General features: G+C 40.9%; 1 protein-coding gene across 2 annotated transcripts; it reads left to right on the forward strand.

Annotated features, from left to right (window-relative positions):
* The first annotated feature begins 5,015 nt into the window (after positions 1-5,015).
* Positions 5,016-15,392, forward strand: MACIR (macrophage immunometabolism regulator). Of its 2 annotated transcripts, none has more exons than XM_030512817.1 (2): positions 5,016-5,147; positions 13,018-15,392. In XM_030512817.1, the coding sequence occupies exon 2, from the start codon at positions 13,039-13,041 to the stop codon at positions 13,660-13,662; it is 624 nt and encodes a 207-aa protein (XP_030368677.1). In that variant the 5' UTR covers positions 5,016-5,147; positions 13,018-13,038; the 3' UTR covers positions 13,663-15,392. The 2 variants fall into 2 exon arrangements, with proteins under 2 accessions (XP_030368677.1, XP_030368678.1); XM_030512818.1 differs by lacking the exon at positions 5,016-5,147 and adding an exon at positions 7,894-8,062.
* The last annotated feature ends 1,110 nt before the right edge of the window (positions 15,393-16,502 follow it).

A 16,502-nucleotide genomic window follows, 5' to 3' on the forward strand; every position in this document is an offset into this window, starting at 1 on the left:
TTATTCTTTGTCTTCCTCCAAGCTATACTGAGACCAGGGTATTTTTTTCTATCATAAAGTTGCTGGAAAAGAGAAACTTCTATGTGGAAATGACAATGTCGAGTGGTGAATTCTCTTAAAAGAGCCTAATTTGATGATAATTGCTCTAATCTAAACGGGATTGTGTGTTTGAGAAATTCTTTGGTTTTAATCAAGTGATAAATGAGAAGTGCAGGAAAGGAAATTCTGGTATTTTACGTGAGTATCTCAAGATTAGCCTGACAAGGAGGTATTTTAGGCTGTTTCTGGATGCATCTTTTATCCAATGTGGTTTTGAGAAATCCACTTCTTGTGCATCATTCTTGATCTATATAATCTGATGTCCAAGTAGAATAGAAATACCATCAAAGCTATTTCCTTCACCCCACTTGCAGATCTCCATTTTGTTCAGCAAAAGGGACAAAAGTCATCAACAACAGAAAATAAGGTGGTCAGACTCAGAGTTGGTACTAACTGAACATCTGCACAACACACAAAGCTCTAAACCCATCATCTTTTCACATTCTTTCCTGTGCTTACCACCTCTATCTGGACACAGATTCAGCCTTGCTTAAGTAGCTGTAATTCCTATTGAAATCAGCTTAATTAGACAAAAAAAATAATTTGACCCAAAAAGAAAATTAAGGGCTACTTTCCGCACTCAATAATTTTTTTTAACTTGCTATATAAAAAATAAAGGTGGGATTTTAGTAAATGGTCTACTTCAAACGTTTTGTTCAGGTTTTAAGTAAATTTTCACTGTATTTTCATTTAGCCAGATAGCTTTTAAAGATATGTTAAAAATAACAGCTTTTTGGTTTGGGCGGCAAAAGTTGCTAAGATGAATGGCAATTTCTTTTGTCTTTTAACATAAAAATATTTCAGTTTTAATGACAGTTGGGGTTTTTTCAGTGTAAAAGTTATGCTGCTACTTCAGCAATACATCCACCTCAATACATACTTTGTATTTTATCCTGAATGTGGTTACGGATTTGCAGTAAAATCCAGATTTTCAGAATAATGGCTCTAATCCTTAATAAGGGAAAAGAAACTGAGTATTTAATAAATTTTTTTTTTTTTTTTTTTTGGTCTCATTAGTCTTTGGAATTAAATCCGTGTCACAAAATGAAGAATTAAACACACTGAATAAAGAATGTTTAAATTGCTCAGCTTTCAGCCCTTGTGATTTAATAACTTCATTAATGCTTAAATTACCATAGCAATTTCCAATGTACAAGCCTGGAATATACAAAACCAAGGGAAATAAGTCTTTTGATAAAAAGGTCTCTACAGATGAGGAAAAAAAAAAAAAAAGACATTTTTCTGTATATTTTAATACTATATTTACTTTTAAAAATTGAGTTATATTGTCATTCTAATCGACTATCATCGATGCAGGAACCTACTGATGAGCACAGCCATCACGAAATGTAGGAACTTCATGTTCTGGTCAGGATGATAATGCAAAGAAAATGGTCTGTAATGGTCTGTGTTTGTGTTGAAGCAACCCTAAAGTGTTAACCATATCCTAACTGGGGAAAACAAACTCCAAGCACTTCAAAGTATCTTTGTTCTGCATGTAAAATCTTGGATGACTTTAAAAGCACAGTGAAAAATAGTGAAATACAGTAGTCAGTTTTGGGAAAATCTTGATGACATTACTCATTGCATGGAAAATATGCAGGGTTTTAGGAAGATCTAGGCTTATTTTCAAATATTTGTTGTGGAGTTTGAATACTATCTTTGGGAAGAGTCTGCAGGATCTGCCTTTCTTTTGATGCATAGAAATTTAAGACAATTTTGCACCATGTTAATTCTGTCAGTGCAATAAATTTATTAGAGTTTATTAAATTATTACAGTTCATTAAATGTAAAATAGCTAATTTGTGAGTGGGGAATCACTAATCTGTAAACCATGTTTTAGTATGTTTTAACCAGTTACTTAGCTGGAACACATTATATTCACTCTCAAGCATCTGTTACCTCCTGAAATTATTCACCACTGCTGCCTGCCCTTCTACCCGTGTCAAGGTCAAGCTTGGAAATCCATCTCAGAGACTGACTGACAAGTCAGTTAACAGCAAGGTGAAGAAGTTGTGGGGGGAAGTTTGTTGATGGAAAATTGTGATATACTGATTCGCAGGATTTTATAGCCTCGTTTACACTGCAGGACAACAGGAGGATGAGATTTCTGCCTCAGACTAAACCTTATATTGCAGGTATCAACATGAATCAAAAGAGTTTGTGTACTTTAAGCAACATAGGGCATCATAATGACTCTGAATTGCACTCCAGATTTCTCTTCTACACTACTGCTTGACCAGATTCTCCACATTCTGTACCAAATCTACTAATTTAGTTCTTAAAACACTTTCATGAACTTGCAAAATCAGTAACTCTCAAGGGCTTGCAAAGCTAAAGAGACTAGTTAAAATTCCTTACACAGCCCTCGCTCTTTGTTTCTGTTCTGGCTGAGAATCTCCAAGAAATGCAAAATCCAGGTGCATCTGGATGCAGAATGAGCAGCTAGTCTGGGTGCGTACCTAATGCTGACACCCTTTTCTGCAAGTCAAGACCAGGTCCAGCCTTCTGGAGCACTAGGACCAGGGGGAGGCCAGTATAGAGGCCTTTGTATAGAGGACATCTACACACTCTCAAGGAAGGTAATAAACTTTAGCTATATATGTAAGAATGAGTCTTTAAAGACTCAGTTTTAGGAACAAAAGCTGGCTCAACTCTACTGCAGAGGGATTAGAAATACCAGCTGTATGGTTCAGCTCCCAACAAACTATTATTGAGAGAGGAAAAAACCAGGGGCTATGATGTTGCACTTTCTCTTCTCCTTCCCTTTTATTTTTACTTGCAGGAGGGAAGTTAGGCAATTGTTTGCAAGGTTCGGTGCAGTAATAGCACCTTTGCTCAATCTTTGAGTAGCAAAATTAAACAGGGAAGTGATCTAACTGGTTGTTGGCAAAACCATAAAGGTTTGTATCTAGTCAGTGTCCAAACTTTGTAGATGTGGAAATGCCACAGAAGTTATAGATAGAGATGGGTGGTATTTCCGTGCAGAGAAAGTCACCAAGAGATGATTACTTGTTCCCTTTTTACAGTTGCATACAAAGTGAGCAAACATGTGACACTAAACTTTATTAAGCCAGAGACTATCAGATTGGGTGGAATGGTTGTTAGACAAGACTAGTGCCAACGAGGCTCACTGCCTGGCACTCCAGAAAGTCACCTCTGCACAGGGATCCAGAAAGACATTTCAACTCTCACGGTGCAGCTGTGAACACCAGGTTGAAGGAGACCTCAAGGATCATCTGGTCCAACCATTATTGGCAAAGCATGACCTAGATGAGATGTCCCAGCACCCTGTCCAGCTGAATCTTAAAAGTATCCAATGCTGGGGAATCCACCACTTCCCTGAGGAGGATATTCCAGTGGATGGTTGTTCTGATTGTGAAAACGTTTCCTCTTACGTCCAGTTGGAATCTCCTCAGGATTAACTTGTAGCCATTACTCCTCGTCTTTTCCACAACTCCTTGTAAAAAGGGAGTCTCCATCCTCTTTGTAGCCACCATTTAAATACTGGACCATGGTGATAAGGTCTCCCTGACCTTATCTCCCCTGAGCGTTCTTTTCTCAAGACTGAACAAACCCAGTTCTCAGGCTTTCCTCATATGGCAGGCTTCCCAGTCCTTTGATCATCTTTTTGGCCCTTCTCTGGACCCACTTCAGCCTGTCCACATCTTTTTTGTATAGCAGCGACCAAAACTGAACACAGTATTCCAGGTGCAGCCTGAAAAGCAATTAGCAGAGTTGGACAATGACACCTTTATCTCTGCTGGTGATGTCCTTGTTGATGTTCCGAAGCATCCTGTTGGCTTTGCTGCAGCTGGACACTGTTAACTCCTATCGAGTTTGCTGTCCACCAGGATCCGCATGCCCCTTTCCACAGAGCTGATCCCCAGACAAGTAGGTCCCAGCCTGTGTTTCACTTCTGGATTGTGTTTATGCAGCTGCAAGATCCTACACTTGTTGAACTTCAGAAAGTTCTTGTTATTCCACTCTTCCAGCCTATCCAGGTCATCCTGCAGGTTGGCTCTCCCTTCCAAAGTGTCCACTTCCCCACTCTGCCTGGTACCATTGCAAACTTCATCAGGGTACGTTTGATCCCACCATCCAGATCACTTAAGAAGACTCTGAACAGTGTTTGGCTCGATATCAATCCTTGGGGGACCCACTGGTGACAGGTTGCCCTTGGGGTGCTGCTGGTCACCAGTTCCCCCACCACCACACAGACCACTTGTCGACACTGTGACATGTCAGCTTCTCTAGGAGGAGGCAGTGAGAAACTCAAAAGCCTTGGAGAAATCCAGGTAGACAATGTCCACTGCTTGCCCCTGACACCTGGTGTCTCCTGCCTCTTCCAGCACAGCCCTGGCCCCAGCCAACCACAGGAAAACGCAGAGATGTGTGGAGACACCAGGCCCCTGTCCCGCTCCTGGGGGTTAGATTAGGTATTGGGTAGGATATCAGGTAGTTTGAGATGAGCTCTCAGGCAGAAGGTCTTCCCTGTGACAGTGGTGAGGCCCTGGCACAGGTTGCCCAGAGAAGCTGTGGCTGCCCCATCCCTGACAGTGCTCAAGGCCAGGTTGGACACAGGGGCTTGGAGCAACGTGGTCTAGTGGAAGGTGCCCCTGCCCATGGCAGGGGGTTGGAACTGGACGAGCTTTAAGATCCCTTCCAACCCGAACCGTTCTGTGGTTCTATGTTGGTTCTACAGCCACAACTTTGAAACTATTACAAGAGAAATGAGGAAAACCCATAACATCCACCGAACACTGATCACCGGCATCTCGAGTAAGTTTAAACCCCGCTCCAGCCTGGGCTGCGCCCAACGGTGCTCCTCACAGCCCCGGCCCCCCCCCCGCCCCCGGCCGCCAGCGCGGCCTCGGCTTTCTCCTCCCAGCCACCATCACGCGAGAGGCGGTTCCACCCGAGAGGGGCCGGGCTGCGGCGAGCACGGGGCTGCCGCTGCTGTTGGGACCCGCCCCAGCCCAGCGCTCGGGCCGGGCCGAGGCGGGGAGGGCCGGTCTCGGCGTCTTCTTCATCCGTCTGCGCCGCAGGTAGGAGTCGGGGATGGCGCCTCGGGCCCGCCTGCACCTCACGGAGCGGGCACCAGAACAGGGACGGCGGGTGGGCCCAGGGATGCCCGTAGGGCGGGGTGGCGGGGAAGCGGGGCCTGCCCTGGCGCCTCGGCTGGAGCGGTGCGGCCGGCACCGTTGGCGAGGCCCGGGTCGGGAGTCAGGGGGAGCGGCCGGCCCGGGCCGGCCCTCCCGCAGGCGGCGGCGCTTTTCCCCACCCCGCGCAGCGGTGCGGAGCCGTTGCCGCCTGGGCCGCGGGCCCGGGGCCGCGGCAGGGCGCGTGGGACGGGGCTTCCCCCCGAGCGCACCGCGGAGGCTCTGGCGCACAGCTCCCGCCCGGCTCGCGGTGCGCCGGGCTCCTTGGCCGGAAGCGGCTGGAGGCGGCAGTGCGGATAAGCGGACGGTGGTGGAACTGTCCGGGCAGGGCCGGGAGGGACTCGGGGCGCGGGTGCCGGTACCCGCTCGCTGAAGGAAGCCTGGGGTATTGTCATGCAAGGCCTGCAGCGGGCTGCTCAAGGGCGCTTACGGTGCCAGCCGCTAGTAACGGTGTTAAGAGGTCACATGTTAGCACCTGTGTGGGTGCACAACCGTTCATAGCTCTCTTCACTTGCAGGTTATAATCACCAACAGCGGCCATACCGTTCTTAGTACTCTGAGGCAAGTGCTAAACGTGAATATGATCTTACTGCCCAGTCTAATAGTAACAAAGTGCACTATTGCCCAGCTTTGTATATGGGTAGCTTTGTATTTCTCTGTAATAAATCTTGTGTTTAGTGAAGGGTAAAGAGAGGCTGAAGGTTCTGTTTAAATGTAGATTGTACTATGTATGATACATGTTGACTGCATTAAAGTGTTACTTTACAGGGTAAGGTGCTTGCTAAGCTGCTTTGGTTTATCAGCAAGTGTGTTTTGCCAATTTTGTCTCTGGATATTAAGATTTTGGGGGAGTGGCTCTGAACAGTTGAGGTGCTGTTTTGAGTAGTCTATGGATGCATAGGAAAATAGTCTTGGGTCTTATCTTCTTTATATGTAAGTTATGCATGCTGTTTTACACAGGGGTTTTAGCTGGCCTAAGCATGAGTCTGTACGTACCTATTTTAAAGAAAGTAGCAAGTTGTATGCATTGGCAGATGTTTCCTATGAACATGATTCTGTCTTCCCTTGTTAGTGTGCTCACTAGAGTGGGGCAGTAAGCCGCTGCACATACATATATGCCTGCATAGCTGCATGTGGAAATGAATCGATGGCAGAAGCCTGCAGTTGCACGGACCTCGGTGGGAGTGGTGGAGGAGGGTCTGTGGTGGGGAAGAGTATTCGCTGCTTGTGCTAGTCATTGGCCGACTTCTGATAGAGCTCGTCCTGAATACAGTAAGAGTCCTTGGAGCATTTCCAGTAGGGGTGTAGTGAGGACTGCAGAATTGATGCTTTGTTTTGCCACAGGGAGTAGAAATGAGCAGCACTGATTCTCCTTCCTACTTTTTCCCAGTCATGTCCCTTACTGAAAGCTGCTCCTCCCACCACCCTGCTACCGTTGGTGTATTTTGAACCATATTCTGTCTGCCGTGCTGTGCTTGCACTCTTTCTCAAGGGAAAAAAGTAAAGCTTGTTAGAATAATGAAGACAGAGGAGAGTGATTCTCACAGTGACTTTGAAACAAAGGCAGTGGCAACACTATCACTGAAATTAAGTTCTTGCATAACAGTGCTGACTTTGTAGCATGGTTTTCTTCATAATCTGTTCTTCTTAGACCAGCCTTATGCTGTTGGCTTTGCCACCAGGCATGCATAATCACATGCAAATGCAGTATGTTGAATATTCCAGAACAAAGTTTCCTGTTTGCACTGGTTGTAAGTTTAATTCAGTTTTACTGTACCTGCATGTGCTGTTTGGCTTTTATAAATTTCATTCCGTAGTTGCATTACACTCAAGCACTTGTTTTAGCATTTAGGTATTGGAAGGAGCATTTGAGAAGGCGGCAGAGAACACAACTTTAACGCCATTATATGCGTAACTCTTGTAAGTTTGGGGAAGTTACCATTAGCAATGTGGATAGTGTTAGTGAATGAGACACCTTTCCTTCAAACACCTAAATACCTGCTGCAGGTTGCATTAAGACAACTAGTCATTTAAAGTGCTTCAGTTAAAAAAGAAACCCAAAAAACTGAAGTTGCATTGATTATTTTTCCTGATATCTTGGAGTAGGTTTTTTTTTTTTTACCAGTATCTTTCTTTTAATAGCTGTCCTTAGTCAAAGGCTGAATATAATATTGTTCAGGTTAATAGTTTCAAAATAGTAGCTGCAGAGCTGTATTTTCAGACATGGCAATATAGGATGCTACCAAGCATGCATTTCTTGACTGACAAAATAGAAATGGGGGAACCTTATTCCCATTAGCATTTTATTTTTTAAAGACAAAAATCTGTATTTGTCAGTGAAATCTGTAATACTTTTAAAACTTTTTTTTCCAGTCTGTTTACTTTTATTATTTTGAAAAGGCAATTTGGTTTTTGTCATCAAGTCAGGGTTGTGGTAGGTTTTTTGGTTTTTTTGATTTTTTTTATTCTGGGTGGGCTAATCTGAAACTGGAAAGAACTTTGAAAGTGAGATTTAGATTTTGATTGGTGAGAAAAAGAAATTAAAAAATACAGAGAAATAAAACACAGTTATAAAGAAAGCATTCTTTTAACTTATTAACTAACTAAAGAATAAAAATTACTTGTTTTACAGTATGCATCAGCTGCTTTACATGTGTCTCTCTGTTTCATCTCTTGATGAGTAACGATAGTAAAAACCTATCTATATGCTGGCCGGCAGCATCAGCTTACTAATGGCGTGGTGGGGAAGGGTTCAGCTGTGATTCCATCCAGCAAGGAAGTCGCATTTTTTATTTAAAGGAGTAAGTATTTCAGAAAAGTTACCCTCTGTAAAACGCTTCCATGTAGTATTGCTTGGCAGAGAGATGTTAGAGTTAAATGGCATTCCCTCCCACCATTTTCTTTTACTTTTCCTGCTTGCTAAGTCTGCTCATGCAAAATTCATTAGCCTGGACAGACTCTTGAAATTCCATCTGTCTCTCTACTGCGTTAATTGTATGCTCTGTCATGCTGATCTGGTCTGACATACTCACTGGAGTTGCCAGTTAAAATTCCTCAACAATTCTTTTGTATAATCCTTTTCATTTTTAAAAGGTAGTTTCCTAGATCATAATTGTTTTCTTTTTAAAGCTGCAGTAATAACAAGAATTAACAACTTGATTAAATAGTTCTTGCTTCTTGTGGTAGGAACATGCTGCTTGTGGTGGGAACATGTTTTTAGAAATTTGTTTGATCTTCTTTGTTTTGTTTGGTTTAAATGTGGTATATGTTGTCCAGTATACTGGATTGCTGAAGGGCTAAATACTTCACCTTCTCAACTTCAGGGTTGTCAAGAACCACCCTCCACAATCACAATCACAACCACCCTCTATACTTATCATTTTTACTGGTTGATTGGTGGACTGTTGTTTTGCATCACATCCTGGAGTTACTGCACGGGCTTTGTTAATTCAGTAATATCCATTCATCTGTTTTCTTAAGGCCTGGAGGTTCATAATGTCTGCTGTATGCATAGTTGCATTTTCTTGCATGTAATTTTGAGAAAAAATCTGTGCTAAACTTTATTCTTATTCCATCTGAACATTGTCTCATGTGGTGCAGCAGTTTAATATTACCTCCATTCTCTTTTTCTCTAGCTTAGTTTGGAATTTCTCCTGTGGAACAGCAAGAGTTGAAGAATGTGTGTAATTTGCTGATACTGAGCTTGTTCTGTGATTATTTATTTTTGTTTTACACTCACCCCTCTCCCCCACCTTTGCCATCTCTACAAACAGAGTATCAGTCTGTAAAACATAACACAGCTATTATAGGGAGCCTTCGAGAGCACTGTGAAGCAACAGTAGTCTTCAGTCCCTTCAGCTGAAAGTAAAGAGCATGGCTAAAAACAATCATCTGGCTCTGGCAGTACATGCAGCAGTATCACTAGCTTGCACTGCAAGAACCTACAAGACACCTCAGAGCCTATGGTCTGGCTGCCCCAGCTCTAGAAAAAGAAATGTGGCACCTTTGTGGGTACTCGTACATAGCTGAATTTTGGCTTGATTTTTCCCTTTTAACTAAATATTCCACTTGTTTTAGTTGCAGACGGAAATAACTTTTGTCAGCACAGAGAAGGGAAAGTGTCAAAACTGGCTTGATAATCTCTGTCTAGTATGTTTAACTCTTTTACAGAGTTATCACTGAGTCTGTTGCCATCTTTCCATTCTGCCATCTGCTTATTGCAATTAGAAGCATTTTATCAATGAGACAGATCTTCAAATTGTACTTTCATTCAAATGGTACTACCTGTAGGCTTGGCATCTAGAAAAATAATACAAATCTGTTCTTAAATAAAATTAGTAGTTGGATGGACAGAAATTAAATGGTCATCCTAAGAAAATGGCATCTTCTCAAATGAGTTCATATTCTGGTTGAGAAGTAAAAATGGGAACACCAATGTACAGAGACCCAGTAGCTGAGAGCAATTACTGAGGTTTCAAAATAATGCAGGCTTTCTACAAAGTGCAGGAGTGTCAAGGGAAACCCCTTTTCATTTTTCTTTGCCTTCTTTAAATATTGGGTAATTAAAGTTGGCATTTTTTTGAGTCACATTTCTCTCCTCAGAAAAGCTGTAAATAATACATTTAACAGAAAAAATAACAAATGATCAGGGAAAGAAATCAAAGCAAAAGAGTAATTCTTATATGAAGACAGGCTGAGAAAGTTGGGGCTGTTTGGCCTGGAGAAGAGAAGCTGCATGGAGACCTCATAGCAGCCTTCCAGTATCTGATTGGGGTCTACAAGGAAGCTGGAGAGGGACTCTACGTCAGGGACTGTAGTGATAGGACAAGGGGTAGCGGCTTCAAACTAAAACAGGAGAGGTTTAGGTTGTATATAAGGGGGAAATTCTTTACTACAAGAACGGTGAGGCACTGGAATGAGTTGCCCAAAGAAGTTGTGAGTGCTCCATCCCTGGCAGTGTTCAAGGCCAGAATGGACGTAACCTGGTCTAGTGTATTGTGTCCCTGCCCATGGCAGGGGGGTTGAAACTAAAGGATCTGAAGATTCTTTCCAACCCAAACCATTCTGTGATTCTGGTCATTGAGTGCAGTAAAAGCACATGGTAAGAGTGATTTACAGTGTGTGTATTAGCATGGTGTGATGTTAGACATTGGTCATACATGTCTCTTATTTTGTCCCATGCTAATCTTTGAGTGGTATCTGGCATTGTGAAAGATTTAGTAATTAGAAAGCCTTTATATTCACAAAATGTGGAGGCTTTGATGTTTTTACTCTTGAAGAATTATCCAAGCATCTTAATGTACTCCTTGAGGTAAAACAATGATAAATAATAATTAAACCAGTACTTATATTCATTGTTCCTCTTCTCTGTGTTTTAGACCATTTTCTCAGTTTAACTGGATTGGGTCATATTGATTTATATGCAGAGCCTGCTTCATAATAAATATAAAGAGAATCAATAAGACCTTGTAATGTCCTGTTGAAGTGAATTGTATTCTGGAAGCACTTCTGGTGTGTACTGTCAAGTGGGTCCTCTTGGTAACACATTATTTTCAGTTATTTTCCATAGTTTTTAAATATGTGAAGCAGCAGCAAAGGAAAGGATGTGCCATCTTTTTCCTCTTCTCCTTGATTCTGTAAATCTTTAATTATAAATTGACCTGAATTGGCATAACTCTGCTGTCATTCTCCTTGAGAAGCAAGAAGACAAGGCAGCTGTGATCTGAAGAAATAATCTTCTAATACTGAAGAAACAGTTCTTCAGTTTAATAATTGCAGAGAATTATTGATGAGCTTAAACCACTACACAGCAATGAACATAATGGTAGTCATCTAATGCCCTGCAACCACAGAAATGGCCTAAAAATGCAGTCTAAAAGTTTTAAATACGTATTTGTTGGTCATGCTGTCTCTACTCACAGTTACTGTGAATCTCTCAAATTATTTTCTTTTCTAGAAGTCTTCTAGATAATGTTTCTGTGTCTTTTTTATCAAATAAGAAGACAGGGCATGTTAAAGCCCTGATATGCAGGGCATACCGTGTATGGCAGCTTGAGTAACTCACATTAAAAGTTTTGCTGTGTTTTGGAGCTCTGCCTGTGGAGCTGGCCAGTCATTGCTGTCACCAGCTAGCAGTGCTATTCCCTTGAGCTTCTGTTTATGGCACCAACTTCTGATGCTACCGTTGCTTTAGAGTGTCTGTCATATTGTTGTTTGGAGGGCTGTTCTTTGCACTGGAGCACAAAAATGAAAGCTTACAGTTTCAGGAAGAAGAATGAGGCTGGATCTTGCCTACTTGGGGGCTTTTCTTCTCTGATTTTCCTGTGTGCTGTTTTTGGTCAGTGAAGGTAATTGTTCAGCAGTGAACTCCTGCCTCCTTCCCTCTTGATTGTAGTTAGTCTTCAAAGTTGATTGCTTTTTGTTACCAGGGCACATACACACTTCAAATTGAAGTAAATGAATTTTCTGAGAAGAGCCCTGTTCTGAGAAAAGTCTTTGTATTGCTTTCAAGTTCTCAAGGCTTTTTTAACTTATAAGCTGCATGAAGACATCTTTTCCTCCCTCCCTTTCCTTGCTGTGGCAGGTGATTGTTGGTTTTGTGTTTTGTGTCCCTGCCCATGGCAGAGGGTTGGAACTAGATGAGCTTCAATGTCTCTTCCAACACAGACCATCCTATGATGACCCCACTCTACCTATCTGTGATGACCCTGCTCTATCTGTGATGACCCTGCTCCATGATGACCCTGCTCCATGACTCTTTTGTGATGTAGCTATGTCGCTGAGATGGTGTAGATGATGCTGAAAACAAGGAAATGAAAATAATTAAGCCTTCTCTGTGTTCTGGCATCCACTAGTGTATACTTGCTGTGATAGTGACCTTACCTTTCCCATTTAGAGGTGGTAATGGTTTGTGGCAGACCATTGTATCTGTAAAGGCACAAAACAATGTATTTAGAATAGTGGTGAGGAAGTACAAAGTTGCGAGGTCAGGGCAGAATAGTCTGCTTCCAAAAGAAATAGAAAACCATAGAATTCAAAAGACTGCTTATTCTTAAAATGTTTATAAGAATATTATGCTCTATTCTTTAAACACCACCAGTATACTGTTTCCTTTGTTAGAAATACATTAGAATGAAATAGTGTGTGTGCATTTGGTTGATTGTAAATAAAAAAATAGGATGGGGGAAAGGGAAAGGGGATTTTGCTGATGTCTTACAAGGTCAGCTGTTGAACAGCCAGTATGCCATTCTTGGAATCTAAAGCAAGCTGTCTTCACATCTGTAAGAGGGAAGCATCAGGTCTGGTCTGTGGTTGTGCCTGACTGAGGTAGTAGGTTTTAGACACCTGCATTGAAAGCTCCGTTTACTGAGACTATTGTCAATAGCAAAAACACACAGTTGAATAGGGGAGAAATTGCTGTGGATGTGCTAATGGAGGTAGATGGCCTCAGAAGTGAGGGGCTATAAGGAATCAAGTGGACTGGAAGGAAGTTTTTTTGTATACAGTACTACTCAAGAACAATTTTAATGTTTGGGAATATCAGGAACATATTTATGGTTTCTTTTATTAAAAAGACACCCAAGATAAAAGGCTGTTGTCAGTTTTGTTATCAACCTGTAGAACATAAGGCAAGGCTGGATAGAGAAGTACCAGTCATAACTTCTGGGTGATACAAAATCTAATTTCTGCAGTCCTTTCTCAAGTCCTTGTGTTGCACAAAATCTCTATTTCTGATCAAGATCTGTTTTATTTTTAGGAGGATAGCATTGTGTTTAAAATGGAAGTTGACATAAATGGAGAGTCCAGAACTACCATATCCACCCTCCCTGTGCCTCTTGCAGAGGTGACTCCTGCGGGCAGGATGGAAGCAGAGAAGCCCCGCTGTTCCAGTACCCCCTGCTCACCAATGCGACGGACAGTTGCAGGGTATCAGATCCTGCACATGGATTCTAACTACCTGGTTGGCTTCACAACTGGAGAGGAGCTGCTAAAATTAGCCCAGAAGTGTACAGGAAATGAAGAGAATAAAGGGGAATCTGGGCCGAACTTGCGCTCCAAACAGCTTGATTCAGGACTTACACGTTCCTCCCGTTTGTACAAAACTAGAAGTAGGTACTATCAGCCATATGAGATCCCAGCAGTAAATGGAAGGAGGAGGAGAAGGATGCCGAGCTCAGGGGATAAATGCACTAAGGCTTTACCATATGAACCTTACAAAGCACTTCATGGTCCCCTGCCTCTTTGCCTTTTAAAAGGTAAAAGGGCTCATTCGAAATCACTGGACTACCTCAATTTAGACAAAATGAGCATTAAGGAACCTGCTGACACGGAAGTGCTACAATACCAGCTCCAACACCTCACCCTCAGAGGGGACCGTATGTTTGCAAGAAATAGCACATGAGCTATCATCAACTTGAATTTAGAACCAATTTCTGATTATTTCTGTTGCTGCAAAAATCCACTATTGTACTGTGTACATGACTGTCCACATTGTAGGTGGTTGTATCAGCTAAATGTTATCAGAAAGTAATTTATTTGAATAGAATTTTGGCAGTGCAATGTGTTTAAAAATATGTGGAGGGAGAAGTCTTTCCTGAGCAAACAGCTTCTGATGCAAATTTAACTTCAACTGGTGGATATTTCTTTGAACACCTTTTAACAAAAAAAAAACCAGCCCGCCTTTTGATTTTGGGGTTTGGGATAGGTTTTCTTTGTACAGTTAGAGCTAGTATTTCCAGTAATTTAACACTGAAAAAATAGTCACGTCTGCTTGGTTGTTGCTAATTTTGGCTTGATGTTAGAAACTGCTCTTGGAAAAGTGCTTAAGTTTAGGAGGTTTTTTGGTTTGATTTTCTGTTCTTGTACTCAACAGTAATAGAATAATACAGTAAAACATATGTATTCTTTATTTTCATATCAAGGAGAGGAAAGTGAGCTTGGTTAAATAAGATCACTTATGTTTAAACAGTTGAGTTCAAACATTTTCAGACTGTACTTACAATGGTGATGAGGGTGAGATTAACACAAAGCAAACCTTTGCTACTTGATTCCTATTAAACGATTTATTTTTTATTTTTTTTTAAGTTTCTGCATCGAAGTAAGTATTTGGGTCATTAACATCAAGTCTTTTGGAGAGTGAAGATTCTTTTTTGTAAGTGGGATTTATTTTTTACATTGTCTTGGCACAAAAAATGATTCACTGCAGATTGCAGTTAAACTGGAATGTCTACTTTGGTATGTCAGTAATGGTTTTGATTTTTAAATTTGTGATTTCAGTATCATGCATAGTAACAGGAGCTGTCAAACAACTTCAGCATTGCTTTGAAAGTGCAGTTGATTTGAAGCACTGAATACTTGAGATCTGGAAAGCCAATTTTGATTTACTTTTTTTTTTTTTTTTTTTTTGGATGGAGTGCAGGTTCAGCATTGAAGAGATAATCCTGGATTATTCAACGGAGTAGATTAGATTGAATATACTGGCTTACTTTTGTTACTTATGAATTTTTTATCCAATCATGATGTAAAATGCAGTTTGGCAGCTGTATTCTTAGATGTATTTAAAACATCTTAGTAACTTTAAAAAGGAACAGTAGTTTTTAGAGGGGTTTTTAATTTTAGATGCAATCTTTTACTTGAATCCATGTGCAACTTTTGGCTGATGACCTCTGCAGAAGTAGCTTAAAAATAAGATCACATTGTTGGAAACATAAATTATTTGATTAATTGTTTCTGGTAGAATTAATATTTGTTTATTTATTGTTCAGAATGAATAGAAAGCACTACTTAGTGCATGCACTGTGGAGTTCTCATTCTGTCACTCCACAGTTGGTGAATGAAGGCAGCCCAGTAGTCTGCATTTTGCTGGTTTGGTTATCTTTTTTTTTAAAGTTTATTAGAATCATTGCAACAAACCGATGTGTATTTTTAAAAGCTAACTACACCAGTGTAAACTTAATGTATTGAACAATGATCTTGAAAGTAAAATCTTCTTATATAGTCTTTAGTTTGAAAACCAGATTATGGTCAGATGCCAAAGAGATGGGGATTTTCTTTAAGGAATAAACACCAATGTTTATTGAAATACCCTATGAAACTGTATTTCTGGCTGAAAAATAAAAAGGGTGGTATAAATACCTGTTGTTGTGGAATCTTTTGCTGTGTAGGAGAAAGAGGACATTTAAAAAATACAGCTCTAGACCAGGCATCATTTAAAAACAACTTTAAAGTGGAGATCTTGGATGTCTGTGAAATAGATGCTTAGGTTTGTTATTTTGTTTCAAGAAACGGGGCATGCAGTTACTAATATTTAGTACATGTTTCTAAAGTCATCCTGTTTCTTAATTGAATAGCTAATAGAGAGATTGATAAGTATCTAGCAAAGTTCAAACATAAAATGTGTTGGTACTTCATCTGTTTGGTGGTTTGCTTGTGAAGGTGCTTACACATGGTAATATTGTGTGCTTAACTCATACACATTTGCAGCTCTCATAGCATATGGGAAATACTACCTATGCAATACTATTTATAACAGACTAAGCAAAGAATTGTTAATGGATAACATAACTTGTTTCTAACTCTTTCAGTGGTGCCAAAGAACCTGAAACAAATTATCCAACGTAATCAAATTTTGGTGTTGTGGATGTTTGGGAGGGTGTCTGTCTGAAGTCAGTTATTAATGTTAAACTTCATCTTAAAGAGGAATGTGTGCTGAAAACAAACAATAGGAAGAAAGGATCTCCAGTGAGAATATAAGCAGGGGAAAAAAAAAAAGAAAGGGAAGAAAAAACTCTGTGAGGAGCACTAATTTTATAGTGGAGCTACATTGCAGAAGTATAAGTTGTTAAACTGTTGTAGGAAAAATGCAGATATAAAATTGAAAAGGTAAATGTATTACAATGCTAATAACTTTAAAGACACCGTCCTTTCCTCCTCTGTAATGTGGGATCATTCTTAATGCTGCTACTGCCTCAGAAGTTGCCTTTGGTTGCTGCATTTGACTGCTTCTGGCTGGCAGTAGTCAACATTCAGTGCTACTACTCCAGTGGGCTAAGTGCTAAACCTGATCTTGTGCATTCCTGTGGGATGCCTCAAGAGAGGAAATGTTACCCTGATGTTTTAATACCCAGTCTGTCCTACATCCTCCTTAACTTAGGCTTAGCTTTAGTAGTTTAGTGGTAGAGGACAACATCAAGGCAAACCTACAGAGGAACTATCTATGCCACATTAGAAGAGATGAGGAAA

Source organism: Strigops habroptila, chromosome Z, assembly GCF_004027225.2.
Source record: "Strigops habroptila isolate Jane chromosome Z, bStrHab1.2.pri, whole genome shotgun sequence".
Classification (NCBI taxonomy): Eukaryota; Metazoa; Chordata; class Aves; order Psittaciformes; family Psittacidae; genus Strigops; species Strigops habroptila.